The sequence below is a fragment of the Haliotis rufescens genome, unplaced genomic scaffold (assembly GCF_023055435.1).
Source record: "Haliotis rufescens isolate VD_foot unplaced genomic scaffold, xgHalRufe1.0.p SCAF_4, whole genome shotgun sequence".
Lineage (NCBI taxonomy): Eukaryota > Metazoa > Mollusca > Gastropoda > Lepetellida > Haliotidae > Haliotis > Haliotis rufescens.
In genome coordinates this window covers 25,265,867-25,289,846 of record NW_025964112.1, presented here as the reverse complement: position 1 = coordinate 25,289,846, position 23,980 = coordinate 25,265,867, and the positions used below count along the sequence as shown (strand labels likewise).

Here is a 23,980-nt window from a genome sequence, read left to right as displayed (position 1 = left end):
TCGGCTTCCTATGTCGTTGACGCACACGTCACCCAGTATCAACACTTCATGTCCCAGACGTGTTCAATGAGGGTAAGAGGTGGGCTCGTTGCTGACATAGACTTTGTATGGATGCCATGCTGGTGGAGCTGAAATTTACGATTCGCGCACGGTGAGCACGCGGGTTGTCATCCTGCAAGACACAACGTCGACCAACGAGAGATCTCAGCATGTTTTTCCTGATAGCACTGTCCAATGACCCTTCCTTGCACAAAATGGAGTGGGGTTCGGTCACACCATAACCGACCCACCCCTAAATCTGTCATTTGGTCCCAAGTTGAAATTAGCTTGACGTTCATTTTGACGTCACCAGACATGACCACGCCTATCAAGGAAGTGCAAAGTAAATCGGAACTCATATGAAAATGTGACACGTGACGAGTTACGATTAGACGTTTCGACGTTGTGCACACCAACTTCTGTGGCGATATGTAAAGGGCGACACAACACGTGGACGTCGAGCATGGAGATGAGCTGCATGTAGACAAATTCTCACTGTCTGACCCATAACTCCTTCTCTAGTTGCCTGATGAAAGTTTGCAGCAATTATATTCGCCGTTTGAGCTCGATTTCGTAGAGCCTGGTTTCGGATCAATCGCTTATGTATTGGTGTCGTTGACCTGGGACACTCTGAACAGGGTCGATCGTCAACATTTTGGGTTTGTTGGTACCGGATCCATAGTCTTCTAATCACAGACTGTGAAACATTGAAGTACTGGCCCCAAACACAAGCAAAGAATGAAATCAAGTAAATCACAACTGTACGATGAGCAGAAGGAGTAAGATGGACAGAAATAATGATGTCACTTGCTTGCTAAGTGTGTCTATACCGAAACGCCACAATTAGTGTAGTTCATTGTAATAAAGAAGTTGTGTATTCATAGAAGTATTCCCCTTATACTCATTGCATTCATCATCCTAAATACAACTTTCTGATCATTGAATGTATATGGCAGAATGAAAGAAATATGTTGTTAATCCAATAGTGTCAAATATGATAACGTTTCACAGGTTAAGGCACGTATTTTGATACGATACTTGGAAACGGCACGACATGTGTCAGTCAAACTTGGATAAAGTATCGTGGATTGACAAACTAATCAGGTTTATTCCAGAAAGCTGGTTTGTGAATAATACATGAATCAATATATAGCTATTCAGTTGTTCATATCTCAATGTAATCATTTCGTTGGCGCGCAAATGATATCAAAGGTAGGACTATCTACCGCAGATGTCATCTTCCATATAACCTTGTAGGTTAGTATATACCTGAGAAGTCCTCATATCAATATGGAGTGATGTACAAATATCACACAGCACTGAGTCCAGATTTAGTTTCTTTACATAATATTCTCCTGTCCACTCAAGATATTCATTATAAGCTTGGTCGTTTTGATCTAGATATTTGATGTATTCTGCCAGTTCCTCTGTACTTTGGTACTCTAGAACGTTGATAAAGGAGTGTGGTGGGGCAACGCGAGTGTAATCACCCCCTCCCGATACTATAGGTATCTGGTGTCTATGCAGGGACGACCAGAATTTTTCTGTGATATAGTCGCGACAGTAGCTATTCTCAAAGGCCAGATAAAACTTATAGTGTTTCAATACTTGGTCCGTTTTGTCTGCTTTGAGATTCATTTCACCACAGTCTCCAAAGGTGTCAACATGAATGAATTTCCTCAGTTCCCTCACAAGGTTTGCCCGTTTCGCCTGGTCATTACAATTGCTCGCTACCCATGCCACACCGAGGCTTTTTGTGCTTGCGAAGTTTTTCACACCACGATTAGGAAATTCTCTTCTAAATGTTCCACCGTATGAGGAATACACTTCACTGTCACGTCTATATGTACTGGTCCAGTTAAAAATATTGGCATATTTGTCAAAATTGTCTGCTGCATTCGGCGGAGCTTCTCTAGTATGAAATATCCACACTTGGTTTGATAGGCGATGCAGGGGCAGAATGTCCAAGTCTTGAGCATGAAACAAAACTGCTTGACTTTCCCGCAGACGTGTTTTGTCCTTGGTCAAATGACATTTATAATCACACATATCGAATATTGTTGAGAAATTCGCCGCCCAATTGACATCCTTGAACCATGGCGTCCACAGAAGTATTGATACTTGGGGTACTGCACCGCGTCTAATGTTTCCATGAAAATGTCTCACATACGGTCCCCCTCCTTTACGGGGTTTACTAATTAGATAATGCGGGTCCCATTCCCGTCTATCTGTGGGTTTACGTTTCATGAAAGCAATGATAATCATGATAATTACAAAAGTCCCAAGTAAATAGTATTTTCGTCTCATTATTTTCTTGAATTGGAATACAATTGCACTTAACCATAGAATCTAGATCTGCGCTATGTGGCTCAGAATACCATAGACACCGAACGTTCATGTAAGCGAATGGTAGGTGTTTCAAGTTTGTGTGGGCTGATCAGACGATCGGGTCAAGGAGACACCTTAAACCATACACTCTGATATAATAGTGCAAACGCCGATATAAAATTTGAGCTTCAGTAAAATGTGCCTGAGTTGCAGGTCCTGGTCTCCTCTCTTACCATGGCCACTATTTTGGATGTTTCAGCATTATGTTTTCACACAATCAATGTGTTCATATCATTCAGCAAACAAATTGGTCTTTTCACCTGAAATAAAAATTAAAAACATATAATAGTTAATATCGAATGTCGTAACCTGATACAACAATGATGTCAGTCACTCATATATTTGTGTTAACAACGTCGGATACGGAACCTGAACCTTCCCTTCCTGTCCGTACTGTAGGCCGAGGATTGAACATAGACTCATTTTAAAGAAAACACGTAAGTTTAGCTACACTTCTAAACCAGAGGATGACTGACACGGTCGACAATGTGTTCACAAATGTTACTGGACAGAAAACGTTTTTACTATGTAAACTTTGATACACGGTGGGGGCAGAAAGAGGAACTCGAGAGACTTCTCATTAGACCTTAGTTATGTCTGATGATAGGGAAACGAGAGTTGTACATCAGGAGCTAATGAGCCCTTTAGAAGCCGCGCATTCTGATTGGTTGAAGATGGACCAGCCGGGGTGACGAAGCGTGACGCAATAACTGGGTATCCCAGTCTTTGAATGGACCTGGTCGCATGACATGAATAATGCTTTTATTAAATGGATTGATATTTAACCTAACCTTTGTTTTCATACGTGTTCAATAAGCAATGTAATCGAATAAACAGTAAAGAAATGTCCCTTTATTAGCCTCTCTTTAAAATGAATACCCGTAGGAAAGGTTTATTATCCTTTATAGTTGCATCATGCACGCTGGGGGATGGGAGGAGTATTTGTCCAGTATTTACGTTAATCCAAAACACCCCGCTTCCTTTTCTGGACCCACTAAACTACATCACAATGTAAAAAAGGAGAACAAATTTGAAAGAGGATCACATCACATTAAGAAAAGGATTGTTTCCCTAGATGCCTATTCGCCCCAGAGGCCATGGAGGTACAAGCTCAAGCGAACAGATTGGTGACTACAGGTTTGAAGGCTCGGTGAGATATGGACAGATGTATTTCTTCTGACAATGATGGTGTCAAGTACCACCTTATAACTCTCAATGTTTTTTTCAAGATATCTGTGGCTGGAACCCATGAAGAAAAAAGGCCCTGGGGAATATACCCAATACCACTGATCGTTTTTTTCCAGTCAATGAAGTTTCTGTTCACAAACCTAACTATTGACTTAAAACCAACTATACAACTGCAACTGAAATATTACATCCAAATAGGGAAAGCATCAGCCTATAAGAGGCTATAATAAGGCTATCAGTACAGAAATGGTCTCAATTGGTCAGCAACTACCCACCAGTGCCTATCAGAAGAAGCAGATTCTCAAGCTGGAGACATAATAAATTACAAGAATGTGTTAGATTTGAAAGTTCGGATGTAATAATTTGGTTACTGAAAATTCTTAAAACATCGCTAACTTAACAGTATTAACTTCGGTATTAATCTCGTAAAGAATAAGAACGTATGGCCAAGGTGATGTTTCAACGCTTTTTTGTCATAGTAAATATTTATTCCAAAAACATGACACAAAAGTGTTAAGTGGGAAACTAGTATAAAATCATACAGGTAACATTAAAATTCCGCTTTACTATTACTCATCGTAATATAATTTACCTTGATAATAAGTGGTGAGTGAAGTGAAACGCGAGTTAAGTTATGCCTGTCTGTAAGGATAGCGTTCGAGTGACTACATCCGACTCTGCTGGTAAAACACGATCAAATGACATTACCGCGTAATGTTGTAATCTTATAACATACGCACTTTTGTGGGATATGTGTTTTCACTTAAGGGTTAAATAGAGAATGCCCCTCACACAGACATGATTTGAACTAGCCCACATAATGGTTTAAACAAAAGATATGAGAGGCGTAACTTTGTTCTCGTTATAGTGCGGGGCTTCTCTCGGTTATTGCACCACGCCTTCTTCTATCAAAGCAACACGTGACTACCATGATTATACAACATATTCGATTCTTGGATATGTGTTTTCCTGGCGTTATTATAGGAAGTCAGGTACTTACCGAATGAATCTAGCTACGACCAATGGACGAGGCTCACAGGAAAATATCATGGCGACGGCATATGACCCTTCAGATGACAACAACGCACTTGACCTGAATAATACTGAACAGCGGCCTGTATTATCCGTGCACAAGTACAGTCGTGTTGTGGGGTCCCTTATCGGCATGACAGTCGTCTTGAGTCAGCAGAAACCCTGCACGCAGACACTGGGTGATGTGGTATCTCACCACAGAAGCTCCCGCTATAACGCGATCATTTTCAAGAAGCCAAGAGTGATCTCAACAAACTACCGCCGAAATAACATGTATAGCCAAACACAAGTTCTGTCTCAACATTAAAACATCTATTTCCCATATCGTGTATTCCAGCCTGATCACAACCGCGGTAACAAACTTGACGGTAGTGGGTTTTTTGCAGATAGTCAAAAACTGCCATAATATCGTGAACAGACCAAGCAACGTCAGTCCCAGAACTCTCATAATATTGTGTGCAGACCAAGCAACGTCAGTGACAAAACTGCTGTAATATCGTGTGCAGATCAAACAATGTTAGTGACAAAACTGCTGTAATATCGTGTGCAGATCAAACAATGTAAGTGACAAAACTGCTGTAATATCGTGTGCAGATCAAACAATGTTAGTGACAAAACTGCTGTAATATCGTGTGCAGATCAAACAATGTTAGTGACAAAACTGCTGTAATATCGTGTGCAGATCAAACATTGTTAGTGACAAACTGTCATAATATCGTGTGCAGATCAAACAATGTTAGTGACAAAACTGCTGTAATATCGTGTGCAGATCAAACAATGTTAGTGACAAAACTGCTGTGATATCGTGTGCAGATCAAACAATGTTTGTGACAAAACTGTCCTAATATCGTGTGCAGATCAAACAATGTTAGTGACAAAACTGCTGTAATATCGTGTGCAGATCAAACAATGTTAGTGACAAAACTGCTGTGATATCGTGTGCAGATCAAACAATGTAAGTGACAAAACTGCTGTGATATCGTGTGCAGATCAAACAATGTTAGTGACAAAACTGCTGTAATATCGTGTGCAGATCAAACAATGTTAGTGACAAAACTGCTGTAATATCGTGTGCAGATCAAACAATGTTAGTGACAAAACTGTCCCAATATCGTGTGCAGATCAAACAATTTTAGTGACAAAACTGCTGTAATATCGTGTGCAGATCAAACAATGTTAGTGACAAAACTGCTGTAATATCGTGTGCAGATCAAACAATGTTAGTGACAAAACTGCTGTAATATAGTGTGCAGATCAAACAATGTTAGTGACAAAACTGCTGTAATATTGTGTGCAGATCAAACAATGTTAGTGACAAACTGTCATAATATCGTGTGCAGATCAAACAATGTTAGTGACAAAACTGCTGTAATATCGTGTGCAGATCAAACAATGTTAGTGACAAAACTGTCCTAATATCGTGTGCAGATCAAACAATGTTAGTGACAAAACTGTCCTAATATCGTGTGTAGATCAAACAATGTTAGTGACAAAACTGTCCTAATGTCGTGTGCAGATCAAACAATGTTAGTGACAAAACTGCTATAATATCGTGTGCAGATCAAACAATGTTAGTGACAAAACTGCTGTGATATCGTGTGCAGATCAAACAATGTTAGTGACAAAACTGTCATAATATCGTGTGCAGATCAAACAATGTTAGTGACAAAACTGTCATAATATCGTGTGCAGATCAAACAATGTTAGTGACAAAACTGCTGTAATATCGTGTGCAGACCAAACAATGTTAGTGACAAACTGTCATAATATCGTGTGCAGATCAAACAATGTTAGTGACTAAACTGTCCCAATATCGTGTGCAGATCAAACAATGTTAGTGACAAAACTGCTGTAATATCGTGTGCAGATCAAACAATGTTAGTGACAAAACTGGCATAATATCGTGTGCAGATCAAACAATGTTAGTGACAAAACTGCTGTAATATAGTGTGCAGATCAAACAATGTTAGTGACAAAACTGCTGTAATATCGTGTGCAGATCAAACATTGTTAGTGACAAACTGTCCTAATATCGTGTGCAGATCAAACAATGTTAGTGACAAAACTACTGTAATATCGTGTGCAGATCAAACAATGTTAGTTACAAAACTGTCATAATATCGTGTGCAGATCAAACAATGTTAGTGACAAAACTGCTGTGATATAGTGTGCAGATCAAACAATGTTAGTGACAAAACTGCTGTAATATCGTGTGCAGATCAAACAATGTTAGTGATAAAACTGCTGTGATATCGTGTGCAGATCAAACAATGTTAGTGACATAACTGCTGTGATATCGTGCGCAGATCAAACAATGTTAGTGACAAAACTGCTGTAATATCGTGTGCAGATCAAACATTGTTAGTGACAAAACTGCTGTAATATCGTGTGCAGATCAAACAATGTTAGTGACAAAACTGCTGTAATATCGTGTGCAGATCAAACAATGTTAGTGACAAAACTGCTGTAATATCGTGTGCAGATCAAAGAATGTTAGTGACAAAACTGCTGTAATATCGTGTGCAGACCAAACAATGTTAGTGACAAACTGTCATAATATCGTGTGCAGATCAAACAATGTTAGTAACAAAACTACTGTAATATCGTGTGCAGACCAAGCAACGTGAGTCACAGAACTGTCATACACGTGTTTTAAAAAGGACACCGATACCACAGAAGGACAACATTCCATAACTCACAAACAGATAATATGTTTTTTTGAATCATTGGACGTTTTGCGATAAAGCCGCGACAAGACTGTTTTAATTGGATATACAGATCAGGCAGTGGGACACAGACCAATATCACTGGAATGTGAGTACAGCACAAGGTACCACAAGTTCATGTCCAAGGGCGTAGTTTTCGGCCCTCGGATGGTAGCCCAGGGTGGAGACGGGGAAGACAAAACTCGGGGGTGAAGTTTTCGACGACAGCAGCCATGTTTATGGAACAGATCGAAAAGGTACATATAATAACCTGACAGAACGCACACCGGGACCGAGTGGCCAATGTTCCCGGGTGGGGAGACTCGCTCTGTCACTTACACGAGTCGATCTCTGCCGCGTTTTACTGACACCAGGTCAGTCAGGTTTTGTAGATAAAGGTATTACATGACGTGGGGCAAGGTCATAGAACCACGTGAATGTACATACGTAAGATCCGGCGACGTGAGGAGGTATTTATTGACATTTACAGATAGGGCTGGAGATTAAGGGTCCTGCCCGGAGGGGCTTATGATAAGAGGCGATAAGTCGAATGTTTGCTGAATATATTAAACAATCAAAAGGCATAGAATTTCGGTGCATTTGGAAATATATTGTAACTGAGTGTGATCTTGTGTGAGTGTGACAATGAGTGTGAGGGTGTATGTGAGGATGTAACTGAGTGTGATCTTGTGTGAGTGTGACAATGAGTGTGAGGTTGTATGTGAGGATGTAACTAAGTGTGATCTTGTGTGAGTGTGACAATGAGTGTGAGGCTGTATGTGAGGATGTAACTGAGTGTGATCTTGTGTGAGTGTATCAATGAGTGTGAGGTTGTATGTGTAAGTGCATGTGAGTGTGACTTTGATTGAGTGTGTGTGAGTGTGACCGATGGGTCTAAGGACGTACTTGTATTTGATTTTTTTTGGGGGGGTGACGATGAGTGTGAGTATGTTCATGAAAGTTAGTGTGTGTAGCGATGAGTGTGAGGATGTACATGTGTGTGTTTGAGTGTGACGATGAATGTAAGTATGAACGTGTGTGTGTCAGTTGAAGGATAGTTGGGAGGATGTATTAAATTATATGTTGCCTCTGTGGACTTCAAAAAGGCATTCGATTTTGTGGATAGACGTCGATTATGAAAATGTTTACAAAAGCACATCTTCGATGACAAAATGTATATAATACTTAAATCAATTAATCAAATTTTAAATCATGTTTTCGATGTGATGGCTCATCTCAGTGTCACACATGATGCATGTTGTTGGAGGTTGGTTTTATATAACTTGGGCCATTGCCAGCAGCATATATCATTCTATTGTGACCTCATAGCATAGAAAGGGAACAGAAGAATACCACTCAGGTGTACTGTTAGCTCGAACAGTTATGTTGCCCCTAAAAGTATAGCCTTCATTCCATATCACCACGACTTGAGACAATGCATTAGCCGGATGTATGGATTTCACAATACCATTCTGATTCACGCAAGTGCATTACCGTGACAGGGGCTTCAGTGGGCATGTCTACTCACAAATGAGGGGGAGGCTGTTTCATCCCAGATATCTCAGCAATAATCTATCAAGATACATTTAGAGAGATCCCGCGGCTGGTAAAACTGACTAAGAGAGTGTATGTCATTAATTTCTTGCTTTCCCGAATTATTACAGTATGGAGACCAGATGACAGCAGAATATTTTGTCAATGATACAAATGTGAGTTGTATCTACGATAATTGTTGGCGTGATAGTCTATGGATGGCCAAGCTGTAAGTTTTGTCCAGCTTCCGTCCCTTATTGACATCGCCATGTGCACCACATGCTATCCTGCCTTGACCTTATGCACTCCAAGCTTCCCTTTCAAACCGGAAGTAGCAAAATGAAAAGGACAATTATATCTTGTAAAGACCTCGATTCCATCCATGCGAATAAGAATAGTGAGAAGGTAAATTACGTGAGACTACTGAATGACACACCTTCTTCTATAAAGCGGGAGGATGATATACCTTCATTCCAATCAACAATATACAATAAAAACTATAGTCTCAATCAGGGTCACAGTACTCATTAATTTCTTTATAAAATCCGCATTTAATTGGCAACGTACTTCTGATTAATTGGTATAAAAACAAGATAAGTCAAAAGTGAACACAAAGACTTTTGTTTCGTATTTGCATTCAGTCTAGCTATTTTACTTAATGACATGCGATCATAAAAGCAATACATTTGGAAATGGGGTTGTTATTCATATTCATTGTCGTTGTTTTATTCATCCCATGACAGGACCTGTTGGCAGTTTTCTGATTGGCCTAAGCAGTTGCAGAACGGCCGTCGTCATCGCAGGGCTGGATTCGTGTCTTGTTTTCACCCTGGGAAGCTTGTAATCAGATATGAGGATACTCTTTGTGACGTTTGGCTGTATTCTAGGTAAAGCACATGATGTCCACTCACAACATTCAGGCCAGTCAGACCATATTACAGCAACGTCAGCTAACAAGAACAGAAACATGCCAAATGCCAAACTTGCGATGTTAACCATATTCTGCAGTTGAGTAAATCATACTTGATCCACCTAGACTGAGGAGAATACGAGACTCTTACCTGTACATTTATATGTCCATAGACTTATATTCAAGGCACAGTCATATCAACCGTCTTTTCTGCCTTTGGTTCAGGTGTTGGTCGTGGAATTTTAACAAACTACCCGTTTCCTCTTATCGTGTTAGGTATATGTCTTTTCAGAATGGGATTTTCAATCATCATGACCTTCATGCCTGACTTCTTCAACTTCAGTGGCCCAACACCACAAGAGTCAGCCATGGCTATGTCAGTTACAGGAATAGGAAGTCTTATAGCACGTGTTCTTGTAGGTGTTCTGACAAACGATCATCGCATCGGATCAGTGCTTGTGCTGGCAGGAAACTGCGGGCTATCAGCCATCCTAACTCTAATTCTTCCATTCATTGTTCACTCGACTGAAGGACGATACATCTACTCCATCTGCATTGGTGCGTACTTTTTACGTCAATATTTGTTATCCTTGGGCCAATAACGTTTGAGAAAGTTGGACTGGGGAACCTATCATATTGATTTGGATTCATTTTTCTCAGTACGGGAATAATGAACTTGATAGGCCCACCTGTAGCAGGTAATGCATAACATCGAGCTGTAGTGATCACTGTGCTCCAATTGTTGCGTTCCCACTATACCTTAGATATTATTATCATTTCTTTAGGATACTGGTGACTGAATGTGTAGCAAACATTTTGGATGAGAAATGACACAATGTTTAATGAATAGAGCTTTAATGTGTCTATATTTTCTGATATACCGATCATTCCACGAGGCTCTGTTATCGGTTCTAGTTTACTAGTTCTACTAATAGTACTTTAGTCAAACGAAAACTGCATGTTGTCCTATCATTGTACAGTAATCGTGTTTTTGTGTAAGATTTTCTTCACTGCAGTTCAAGTAAGAAATCTGACCAACTCCAACTACGCAGCGTTTGTTTGCAGGTAAGTGTTGATCACAGGATACCTATTATTTTATGTATCTGTCTTATAAAATTTCCAACGATGACAAACGTATATTGAAAATATATTTCTTTCAACGGGTCTTCTGTTTGCTACAAGTATATGTGTATTTCTGTTGGAAATGGTTAAAAAGAAAGACCGGGTAGCTCTCGTATCGGCATCAATTATCATCGATGAACCTTCTGGTTTGTCCACAGTTGGGAATGGAGCAAGGAAATCGCTACTGAATTAAACAGTCATAGATACAATGCATCTTAAAGAAACGAATATATGAACTTTCTCAGAGAGTTTGGTGTCATATCCGCCACATGTAAGCATAGTAGAAAAAAAGAATACATCACCATATCCTAACAAAATCTGAGAAGTTATCTGGTACTCACTGAAACCTGCTTCTTGTTATTTGTAATGTAATGATGACCCTGAGATTGATAAGGAGCATGTTCGGCACATGCATTTATCAGTTTGCATTTGTCTTTATCTAAATGTTTGCTGTGTTTATAACATGTTAGTGCTGTGACCGAAGAACGCTACACAAAACGCTCATTTAGTCGCTGACTAAGATTATGTCATAAGATATTCGGCTAATAATATTATACCCAAGTTATGTTTTGACAGGGAAAAGCGAATCTTACGTCACGCTGGAAACACTCAACGCTTAATGAGCATTCCTGATATCACTTAGCCATAAAACTGTATGCTTTTTGCAAATAATGTACGAGAACAGCGTGCATTCGGCTTCTGGCATCAGAAGACGGTGAAAATGGTCTTGAGTGTAAGAGAAACACCTGGTGACATACAGTGACTGCAACTGTATTACCAGAGGCAATTAGTCGTATTGTTTACCTAATACAGATTATGACATATGAAGTTGTGACATCGTCTCCATGTATTGTCATCACCTTGACTAACATGTTAATGATAGTTTACAACCAACATTGCAGAAAGTGATAATCAATACTTTTAGAGTGCAATTTTGACAAGCAATCAGTTTCTTTACTTTGTGTCAGGTGTGTAAAGTCATTTCACACCTGTATATGTGTTCTGCTTCTACCTCCTTTCTTAAATGTAATGGAGAAAAAATTAATGGTTGTAGTGACAGATAGATATGACAGAAAAAGAGTTTTGAGACAGCTTATGTCAAGTTATTCATTCACTTCAAGAATACTATTTTGACCAACTATTCATTTCTTCTTATCCGACCTTCGTTGGGTACCATGCGTTCTTGTTGCTGTAACAAACAACCTTTGAAAAGAAATGTTGATTAGGGTTTGTACGGGAATGGAACTGTTGGATAACTTATTTCAGGAATGATTCACTCTTCAGCTAAGAAATGGGATTTCTTCATATTTGAATTTATTACCCAGGTGGTGAAGATACAGGTGGTAATATACTAAATCCGTACGTCACACCTGTGTCGTACAAGGTTGACCTCGTTTTGATTGGATAACCGTGACCTCTGTCACATCGAAACTACTTTTTTCATTCATAAAAAATCGCGAGACGTCATTCTATTTGCAACTACAATGCAGAACTGAAGCAATCTCATGGATGCGAAAGACATTTACACACACTTTACTAAACCAAACAAGATAGTCACACGCATCAACTTCGCTTTGCATTCTGCATTAGTATGCACAGAGCTACTACAGACATTATTTAATCGAGCTATATCCATTTGCAATGTACTACAACCGATCGACAGATCGAGGGTCCCTATGAGCGTGACGCACCCAACCACTTTCTCGACTTTCAATTTGATTTAACATAAAAGTGTGGCCGAAGTTGTTTTTTGTACATATTTGTTTTAATTTCACTTTAGGTTTTTACATATATCTATTATAAATAACTAGTTGTCAGTTTTAGTCAGCTATAACAAAGTGTATCTGGTCTGTTTTACCTACTAACTGCCCCATGGCCAGAAGCTTCATATGCTGATTGGCCAAGCTAACACCTATTGTTAAACTGCATGCTTTGATTACACTGCATACTCTCTCAGCACATGAACAGACGGAACTGCTCAGACCAGCACAGGATAAAAAGGTAATATTAAATTAGGTGAGTTAAATGGTTATAATCTCTATCTTGCGTTGCATTGAAATAATACAGTATGTTTAAAATGTTATATTAAGTAAACTAAATGTATGTTATCTAATATAAATGTTGATTATGTCTAATTATTTAAATCTGCATAAGATAAGCTAAACAACTAAACTTTATCACTAGAATACATTCTATCACTTCAATTAAATATGTGTGAAAGTGTTTACTTCAAGAATGTTTTAAAAAGCTTTATAATGTACCGATTCAGAGGTGATACATGCGAATCATTGTAAATAAAATGTGTGTATTACTTAATGTTAAATAGTTTTTTAGTTTATGCATTATATATTCAGATCATCTATGGTGTTGCCATACGTGTGGCATTTGGGATACACACCCTTGTATCATCCAAAGGGTATGCATTGTGTTATTTATATTTGTCTAATACTTAAGATGTAATCTAAATGTTATGACCACATTTAATGTAATATTATAATATCATTCATTTCTGTCTGAAAGTGTTGTGTATGTTTATACAGAATGTGTAAGCGTTATTGTGTATATATTATAGTCAAATGAAAGTCAAGGAGTTATCGCCATTGCATGTATATTACTGCATATGTTCTATTATAATCGTTTAGCGTACAGTCGATCTAGTGTTTTAGTGACTCATATACATGTATGTAATAGTTACTTGTAACAAGCCTATGCTATGTATCAAGCATTGATGGTAATGTTTTACCTATTATTTATTATGTAATTATGTGTTTCAGGGTGTCTGATATCTTAGATCCTTGATCTTTGGCATCTGCAATAAGACCTCAACCCGTAGCATGTGTTTGTTGATTCGTAAAAGACATACACTAAACTGCTACAAAAGGATAAGCGTGGTGAATTGAAGTCAGTTTTAACTAACTGAATATATATCTGGACTTACGTTGAATGCTCTGGTTTTGCCATCAGTGTCCCGTTCGAAGCAAATTTTGTGGCATTCTTTCGTGATCGGTGTTTGTTCATGAATAAACATACACGTCTGCACGACCAGATCGCTCAAAGTGAACAGTTCCGATACAAACCATTTACAAAATCCGTGGAAGTGGGCATGACTTCTGATTTTGTGGCCCAGAACAATCCAAATGCGAACAATAACATTCCCTAGCGTAAAACGCTGTGAGTAGATCACGGTTGTCTTTTCTTATTCCGATGGTGACCTTGACCTTCGTTCGAAGCTGTCACTGACATGCAAGCAGACTTCGGTTTGTTGATTTTGACGTTTTCAGAATCGGGTCGTACAGTTAACATGAACATCTTTGGCGAGCACTCTGATTTCCCTCTTCCATAACGGTACGGACAGGACATATATTCAGCTGATAGATCAAGGAAACCGCAAAAATTTAATTGCACAGCCGGGAACCCCGGCGGTGCGAGTGACCGCACGGTGCCAATTGACTTTTAAAATTTTCTTATATGTGTCATGCGTACGAACAACAATGAGCTTGAATTACCATAAGTTGAATAAATTCTTAAAATAGGATCTTGAGCGTCGAAGCTGTCATGTTTGCACACACAACAGCAAGAACATGTTGTTAATGCGTATGCATAGAAATGTCAACAATGCCCGTATTTCGGCATATATCAATATTCATGCGCAACCAGATTTGCAACTGGTTTTAGTTTGATCTGTCAACGAAAGAAAGTTTTTATGTTTTTACACATAAATACATATTTTGACATGGGTAATAAACAAAATACCACACTAATTCTCGTTAGATACCATTTTTACGAAACACGTGAACTTTCGCTCGTATCTTACGAGAATGAGTACCTAACGTCAATATTGGCTGTCCATCCCATCACATATGGATTTTGATTCATTTTCCCAGTATGGGTGGAATAAAGCTGATAGTTCCTCAATAACAAGTTAAATCAAATATCCATGAATGCATTTTGTTGGTTTATTCAATTGTCTTTTTCAACAACATCTGCATCTTATCGTTGAAGTAAATCACGGCGTATCCAGGTAGTTTAAGTCTCCACATGTCGATTTGCAGGAATGCACCCCTTTTATTCGAAGAGGTGTCGTATCACAAATAAGCCCAATCACAATTTGCGCTCTTCCACTCGCTAAATAAAAGCCTGCTAATTTCCCCGACATACAGGTTATATTTTATATGCGCTTCATCAATTTGTAACTCAGATACACGCGCCATCGTGATTTACAGTTGCCTCCCTTACGACAATAACCCACCCCCTCAAATGTAACAATCTTCAGACACAGGGGCTTGTGACGCAAACATTTACTTTATAAAAGGAAAGAGTTTTCGATTCCGTGCCGAAATCCGTGCTCAAAATTTGTACCAATGTTTTTTGGAGTGTGTACACAATTATCACGCGTCAAAACACGCTGAATCGATGGTACCTGTCACCCCTCCCATCGTCAATCTTTCCTAGAACCATAAACCTTATGGACGGGTGGTATAATGAGTTTACAAACATTTATTCATCTCAATCGGCCCTTTGCCATGCTTCCTTTACCAAAGACGACATGGTCTTGATATACCCTGCACAAAAAAAACAACCCCAACGATCTGATTGTCTAAAATATCCAAGAGAACTGTTCCATTCACATCGTCAGGAAAATGATTTGGAAGAATATTTTCAGTGCGGGGTATGCATGTTTGCCTTACTAGCCTCTGTGTTCGTGACGAACTCATTCCTTTCTGAGACAAGCCGAATCGAGACTCATGCGTTTGTTTCTCATCTTATGTTTGCAATTTCTTCCTTCTTATTGAAATTAGATGACACAAACTGAGAATGCGAAGCTTGTTTTCAGTTTTAGAAAATGTCCACAGTGAACTTTTCAGACCTCTTCCGTCAAGAATCGAATTTTGATTTCATCTTCCTAGCTTGAATTTGTAATTAATAACTTATTTATTTTATGTCTGAGTTTGTCACATACATCTTTCTATGTATGATGTGTGGTATACCAAGTATTTTACAGTTCTGAAATGTTTTGGGGAATTATATTTTGCAAACAATCTGTAACAAATATTTTAATTCATCAACGACATAAAGGTATGGGATACGGATCAGGCGTGTCATGTGGGGGTAGATTGGAAAACCAAATAATCCATATATAATTATTATACCAATTAAAACCGTTTTAAATGTAATTAACTACTGTTACAATCCTGATATTTATCCAATAAGAAAACATATCCAAATAAACCCACCCCTTTAAAAGAATCATCGTAACAGCAACGGTTGGCAGTTGAATGTAGACATAATTTGTACCACAGTGTAATATTTGACAAAGTCATATGTATATACAGCTTTACAAATACAAACTGTCATTTGGTACACATATACATATCGACGAATACTGTGCAAGGTATTTACATAAGCTTGTTCACTTAACCATAAATATAAAACCAACCAATTCCCTGCAAAATATGAATGACCAGTGAAAAAGAATCTTTCTTCACTGAGCTATGTTAGAGAGATGCCGTTTGCGGTTTGATAAGCTTGGTTCTTGACTGATTGATTGATCATTAAAAGTTTTATAGGTGTTTGGGCAACTAGGCCCATTTAGACCTTGCCCATGATAAAGGTTTGCTAAGTACCTAGATATTTCATAAAGTAGTAAAAGAACCACACGCTTTATATGCGCAAGAATGACATTCTGAACATCATGGCGAACGATATTTCTAGTACATAAAAGTCCAGCTAATGAGAGGTCAATATTGAGAACTGTGAAAGAATCCACCATTGCCTTACGCTGATTTTCATATTTTTGACAATGCAGTAAATAACGAGCCACATTGTCAAGCTGATTACACACTGTACACTGTGCAGAAATGTATGTTTTAATAACATTGAGATATGCACCAAGACCACAATGCCCAAGACAAAGACGAAAGTATCGATGCCATAGAAATGACGCCCTTTTAAGGATGATGCCCACCTCTTCTGCAATTTTGTTAGCACGGGTTATACTGACGGTGCCTATTTCTTCAGGAAAAGGTAAAATGGTCTCATCCTGTTCTGATTCATCAAACTCTTATGCAGCTTTTGCCACTCACGCACTCACACATTTCCAAGTAATCCAACATGAGCAGGGAGGGATCCATGGAAATTCAACATCTAACAGATCTTTACTTAATTCATTATAAAGGTCGAAAATAATGTTGATCAAGTCCTGCCTCGCTGAGGAAGAATCTACACGAATTGTTTATAATGCACTGACAGAGTCACTGAAAATTACTGCTGATACAGGCCTTAAAAATGAATCCAACGCAATGCTTCAATGATTGCTCCAGGTTCGGCAGATAATACTGACAAGTGATAGGCAAACGGATAGAAAGTTCTTTCTGTTCATAAACAATGAAGAAACCAGCACCAACACGACCGGACACTGGGAAACTAGATCCATCAGTGTAAATCTGCATGGAATTTAACCACTGTAAACTAGTACTTCGAATATGTTCCTCAGCTATAGCTTTAACTCGAGGTGCTGGCTCACATTTATTTACCTGTTCCAGGACATCAAGATAAACTGATGGCAGTTTAATCAACCATGGCAGCTTTTAGCGTCATCTTTTGCAATGTCACGTACAGTATGATTGAAAACAGTTCTTTGAGAACGCATCCCATCCCGTTTTTCAAAGAATCCTGAAAATATTCAACACAATCATTTAACACTTTTGACGTCGGGTATCTTCTCCCAAATGATTTCAATTTTAATATATATCGAACTTCTAACAGTTCCCGTCTGAGATCTTAAGGCATTTCATCCGAATCAACTTGTAAAGCCTCGACAGAGGTGGTTCTGAACGCTCAAAGACATAATCTTTGGGCTTTGGACTGAACAACAACTAGTCTTGCTTTTTTAAAGGCACATGCAGATGCATAGGCTAAACATCCGAAATCAGGTCGAGATCTAAAATGAGGGCTCAATATAACATTAATAAACACTTCCTGTCTGCACCCCATTTGACACTGGAAATACTTCTCAGAACGTTCAGGACTTAAGTGCACTTCTGAATTGGATAGTCCATGTGTTTCAAGGTGAGCCTCTTATGAAACCAGAGACCTAAAAACATGACTTTATCCACTAATTTTGAATTATGAGGAATCTTCTTCCGAGTCCAAATAATTTCAGATGATTTAGAGGCTGAATTTTTAAAACCCCAATGTACACACCAATTCTGTACAAGATAGAGAGATTGTTGAACACCTTTGAAGACAGTGTCAAAATTACTGGACCGTTTCCACAACGCTCCGTCATCTGCAAACTGTGATGTTTCAACAAGAATATTGATATTCTCAAACAAATCATTTATCATGACATTAAATAATGTTGAGCTGATAACACTTCCTTGAGGTGTTCCATTCTCTAACATGTAAATGAAACGCAGACAATGCGAACTTGTATATTTCTACCCCTTAAGAAATCTTGTATATCCAATCAAGCATACGTCCACAAACTCCAAGTTTATACAGTTTTATTATCAAACCTTCCCTCCAAAACATGTCATAAGCTTTTTCAATGTCCATGAAAACAGCCATTAAATATTCAGTGCTACCTATGGCCTTTTTATTTTCAGTTTCAAGGCGCACTGAATGATCAGCACAAGATCTATTTTTCCGAACGCCCGATTGAATGTGTGAAAAGAGATTGTTCTTTTCCATGAAGTAAATCAGACGGTTATTTACCATTCTCTCCATTATTCTACACATGTTAGAGGCAAGAGCAATAGGTCTGTAGGGTGTGGCTTTTTTAGGATCTTTACCAGGCTTCGGAATCGGAACTACTATTGCTTTTTTCCAAGAAATCGGAAGTTTGCCTTCAAACCAAATATTATTAAAAAGTAAAAGCATGGTTTGAAGGCTGATAAGTGGGAGATATAACATAACATCATCACCTGATGTCCGAGAATTCTGATTCAAGTGTTTACTTATAGTGTAAAAAGTCTGAGTTTAAGTTTTCTGTACTCGATACTTTTTGAAATGACTGTTCCAGTGCATTACTCTTGTCAATAATGACCCTTGAAGATCCGGGATAGAATAGGTCTTCAGCAACCTATGCTTGACATAACAGGCTACTAAGCTTGTTATGGGAGGCAACTAACGGGATTGGGTGGTCAGGTTTGCTGACTTGGCTTGAAGCATGTCATCGATCCAAAACGCGTGGATCGATGCTCCTGATATCCATCACTGGATTGTCTGATCCAGACTCGATTATTTACAGACCACGTCATATAGCTGAAATATTGCTGAGTGTGGCATTAAACAACAAACCAACCAACCAACTTGTCAATACTTGTTGTTGTAGGCATGTTTTGACCAGTAGACGGGACATGAACTACCAGAAATCTTTTTCACTTTCCTCCATACCTGAGAAAGAGGTGTATTTCTTTTTATAAAAGTGGTGTAATTAGCCCAAGACAAACATTGTGCTTCAATAACAGTTCTTTTAAGGAATGCAGAAGTGCACCTATACTCAAGAAAAGCAGACGGTAAAGCCGATTTGAAAGAGAAAGAACATTTTTCTTTGCCCTCTTCCTGGCATCATGTGCTGATTGACATGTATCCGTCCACCAACAAACAGGCGGTTTAAGAGGACGTTTACAAGAACTTCTGCCTATAAATCTATTGGCAGCATCAATAATGTTAGGAACAAAGCATTTGTGAAACTGCTGTATGTCAATAGAGTTTATAGCAGGGGTGATAGTGTCAGAGCACAAAGCAGTAAATGCAGACCAGTCAGCTCTAGAGAATATCGGTATTTCTCAGTTCAGCGATTGGGTCAAGGTGAAGGTTGGTAAACACAGGATAATGATCACTGCCAAAGGAATCATGAAAATATATTTCCCAATCACAATGCAGAGATCCAGTTGTGGAATGACAGTGGTCAAATCCAGGGCCGAAAATGAAGCAGAAGCCATGTCATATCAGGTCATAGAACCATCATTAAGAAGGAAAGGATTCTATTCGTCAAGAAGTCTCTCAATGACTTTACCTCCAGCATCCAATTTATTAGCTCCCCACAATGGACTATGACTATTAAAATCCTCACACAATACTTTCAGATTGTCTGAAACATTCAATATAGAATTATCATCTTCACTGGAAGCAATAGCATTATTATAGACATTAATAATCGAGACTGATCTTTTATCCATCAAATAAATATTGACTGCATTCGCTTCTAATTTGGATTGTGGCAACCTAATGTCACTAAGACAAAGATTCCTATGAGTATAGCACAACGTCCTCTAAAACCAAACTGACGATCTTTACGTAGGCAGACATAACCTTCCCAACGGAATTGCTGTTTAGGATTCAAGAACGTCTCCGGAAGACATATAACATCTGGCAATGGGTCAAGACTCTTCATAAAAACCTTAAATCCTGGACCATTAGCATTTTTTGATCAAGCTTTCCACTGAAGGATAAAGATAGCCATAAGAAGGATTAAGACTTCTATTGCCGAACCTTAACCATGCTCTTCAGATCATCAGGGGACAATTTTAACCACAAGAGGAACTGGGCAGCTGTTGCTATCGTCTGGAGACTATCAGACTTGAAGGCATGAATAGTTCCAAGGTTTGCAACTATACAAATAACAAACTTGAGAAAATCAACAGGAGAGACATCGTTGAATAGAGGTTTGCAAGGAGATTCAGGCACAAGTTCAATAACAGGATCAGTCTGACATTCAACTTCAGTCTGAGTACTAGTAGTCACCATGACACCATGACCATGACAGGAGGAGATACAACATCAGAAATTGGAACAACAGGAGACAGTGGTTAAGCTGCAGGGTTGGTTTATGGAATTTTGGAATCTGACCAGGAGCAATATCTAAGTCTCCACACACCTTTCGAACAGCCTGAGAAATAAGACAGTTTACCCTCAACTCTGACTTTCTGGGTCTGGATCGCTTCCTGGTATTTAAGACAGCCTTTGTATGCCACAGAGAGAGCACTACCACAGTTCTTACATTTAAGAGAACTTTCATTGCACTCCACATATTTGTCATCTTCCCGAGGCAAGAGAGTTTACTGACTTTAAAAGTCCAGTTTCCACCCTTGTCGAACTAGGCTGGAATTACTGGGCTCGATCGTAGCGCCCTCAGTGTCTATTACGTGTTATGTCCCTTCTAAGCCTCTCCTATGGACCAATCAGATTCCACCTCTCGTATGACTTGCGCTTGCTTCACACAAAATTGTGGCGCCAAGTCAGGACGATCTGATCGATAATCAATATCTATAATGTGATAAAACGGGTCTTACATCGCGAAACGCATCAAGTCACGTGAGCACCTTGATTAAAATCATGAAAAGATTCGAACAGGATTTCGATTTCAGTGCGCGATTTTGATTGGACTATGCATAGACTCGTTAGTCCAGCCAAAATGTAACTCCATAATACCAGCCTAGTTTGGCAAGGGTGGAAACTGGACTCTTAGAGTCAGTTAACTCCCTTGTCTCGGGAAGATGCATATTTGTGCTTCCCTCCACATTTAGCACACACATGATGAGTGCTCCTACACTTGCCCAAAGGACTGAAACTGACAGGAGGAACATACATCCGGATTTGAAAGCTCTGAAAGAAAATGACAACATGATCTGGTAAAGACTGACCAGTAAATGTGAGCAGAACAGATTTGGTGGAAACTTTATCAGGTCCATGAGTCAGACGCACAGCAGAGCACATTAGAGGTAAAACAGGTTTTACTTCGTCCTCAATTTCACTCATCTCAATATCCAGATAATACCATAGAAAACTTCACGGGTTGTCATTAATAGTTCAGGCTCATGAGTTGTGACAAAATGTTCATCATGCTCTGTGACTTGCAAAAGTGTATGGGCAGCCTCAAGGGTTTTTGCTGTAACAATAACATCTCCCCTGGTCATAGCACAGTCATGTCATAACTCTCATGACATGGAATGTACACGGCTTAGGTAACAAAATACGAAATGGAGATTGTATTGAATCTTGTGATTCGTTTGATATTTTTCAGTAATTGTTCGGAAGATAACATTGAGATGTGTTTTCATGATTACTATGTGTTTGTAAATTATCCCAAGTACAACAATAGAGGTGAAGTCTCACTGTTGATCAGAAATGTGTTTAAACAGGGAGTAAATTTAAACTTCAGTGATAGCATTGATGTTCTCTTAGACGCTAACGTTTTCGGATTTGAAAAAAGACATTTGGCTTGGATTTGTTTATGTCTACCATTTATTATCTTCAGTTCAGTCTGACAAGCACGATGTTAAGGGTATTGACTTTATCGAGTCATGTCTTCTTAAACTACTGACGCTGTACAGTGATGTTGACATTATACTAGCAGGCGATTGTTATGCTTGAACATGATCATGAGCGGATTACATACTTTACGATGATGATGATAGTTATGTTTACATACAGAATCTGAATGATATGCAATATGTAAAAGATTCCTTTATATACCAAGGGGTGCGGTCGGATAGCCTCGTGGTTAAAACGTTCGCTCATCACGCCGACGAACCGGGTTCTATTCCTAACATAGGTACAATGTGTGAAGCACATTTCTGGTGTACCCCGCTGGGATAATGCTGGAATATTGCTAAGAAACCATACTCTCACTCATATATCCAGGGTTTCAAGGGAGAAGGACGTTAACGATTTTGGAAAAGAAATTATTAACCTGTGTTGCACATATGGAATACATATGCTTAATGGTCGTTTCCCAGATGATCCAAGTGGTAGCTTTACCTTTTTTGCCTCTAACGGTGCATATCTTGTGGACTATATAATATGCTCAATAGAGTTATTTGATCTTAATGATACTTTTAATGCTCACACACGCTCTGAATCAGATCACTTTCCTCTTTCTTGTTCAATCAGGCAAACTGTAACTATGTGCAAAAGGTTATAACTAAAGAAGCTGTTCTCCCAATTGTTCAGTACAGATGGAGACCAGAACATTCTGACACGTTTGTTCAATGCCTTCTGAATAATCTTTCTAACTGGTCTATGTATCAAGTTTATACCCTTAGTTTGTAATGACACTTAGAGTTATCCCAATGTTTATAGTCTAGTGCTAGAAAAGCTGGGAGGGGTAAATGGGTAGATTATCTGGGAAGAAAAAATCGACCGATGCTTAGTATGATGCAGAATGTATAACACTGAAATTAGACCAATTTAGAGCAACAGGAGAAACCAGCTACTTGAGTCAGTTTCACTTTGCTCGTAATGAATACAGAGGCCTTTGTCGCGTGAAATGTGAATATTACCATGAGTCTTTAGATATACATCGACTTGATACAGGTGATAAGGGAAACTCGAAACAATTTTGGACTGGTGTAAAATCCTTACTAGGAAAGTCTTATTCCCCAGCTTCGTGTATAAGCAGTTTTCAGTAGATGTCGCTGGAAGTATTGGAATTCCTGTTGAAATGTGGAAAACATGGTGGTGTTGTGTTACTACCATAGTTACGTGTTCTTTTTTATAGTATTTTTGAATCTGGTGTTTTTCCATTGCATTGGTCTAAAAGTATAAATTTCCGATTTCACAAGAAAGGCAATATACAAACGATGTGAGAGGAATTTCTTTAATGGACATCTGAGGTAAAATATTTAAGTTTTTTAAATAATAGACTTAAAACTGTCAAGTTTGTCAAGCTGGATTTCGCACTGGCTTTTCTAAAACTGATAATATTTTTATAATACAATCAATAATTCAGAAATATTTATCCAAATCCAGGGGTAGACTTTATTGTGTATTCGTAGACTTTCATAAAGCTTTTGATTCTATCAATAGATATATTTTATGGTATGCTCAACAAGATATTAAAGGCAAAATGCTGAATATAATTCGACATATGTATAAGACAAAAGCAGCCGTTAAAATGTCAAATGTCAGCATTTCCGAATATTTTGATTGTTTAAGCGGTGTTCGTCAAGGTTGTATTCTAAGTCCACTTCTATTTAGTATGTTTGTCAACCAACCTGAAGATGAATTACAGCAGCATGACGGGAGAGGAATTTTTGCTAGTGCAGGCTTTTTCGAC

The 23,980-nt window shown here is 38.7% G+C and overlaps 1 protein-coding gene and 1 long non-coding RNA gene across 3 annotated transcripts; one reads left to right on the top strand and one right to left on the bottom strand.

Annotated features, from left to right (window-relative positions):
* Positions 1-1,118: 1,118 nt before the first annotated feature.
* LOC124124386 (alpha-(1,3)-fucosyltransferase C-like) lies at positions 1,119-4,803 on the bottom strand. 2 transcript variants are annotated; one of them, XM_046487529.2, is made up of 2 exons: positions 4,616-4,803; positions 1,119-2,687 (listed from the first exon to the last, which is right to left on the bottom strand). In XM_046487529.2, the coding sequence occupies exon 2, from the start codon at positions 2,344-2,346 to the stop codon at positions 1,258-1,260; it is 1,089 nt and encodes a 362-aa protein (XP_046343485.1). In that variant the 5' UTR covers positions 2,347-2,687; positions 4,616-4,803; the 3' UTR covers positions 1,119-1,257. The 2 variants fall into 2 exon arrangements, with proteins under 2 accessions (XP_046343485.1, XP_046343487.1); XM_046487531.2 differs by lacking the exon at positions 4,616-4,803 and adding an exon at positions 4,208-4,310.
* A 2,466-nt stretch (positions 4,804-7,269) lies between these two features.
* On the top strand, positions 7,270-14,678 carry LOC124124383. The gene is made up of 6 exons (XR_006859462.2): positions 7,270-7,609; positions 9,629-9,772; positions 10,088-10,353; positions 10,812-10,860; positions 12,875-13,333; positions 13,692-14,678. It is a non-coding gene; the product is annotated as an uncharacterized LOC124124383 (long non-coding RNA).
* The last annotated feature ends 9,302 nt before the right edge of the window (positions 14,679-23,980 follow it).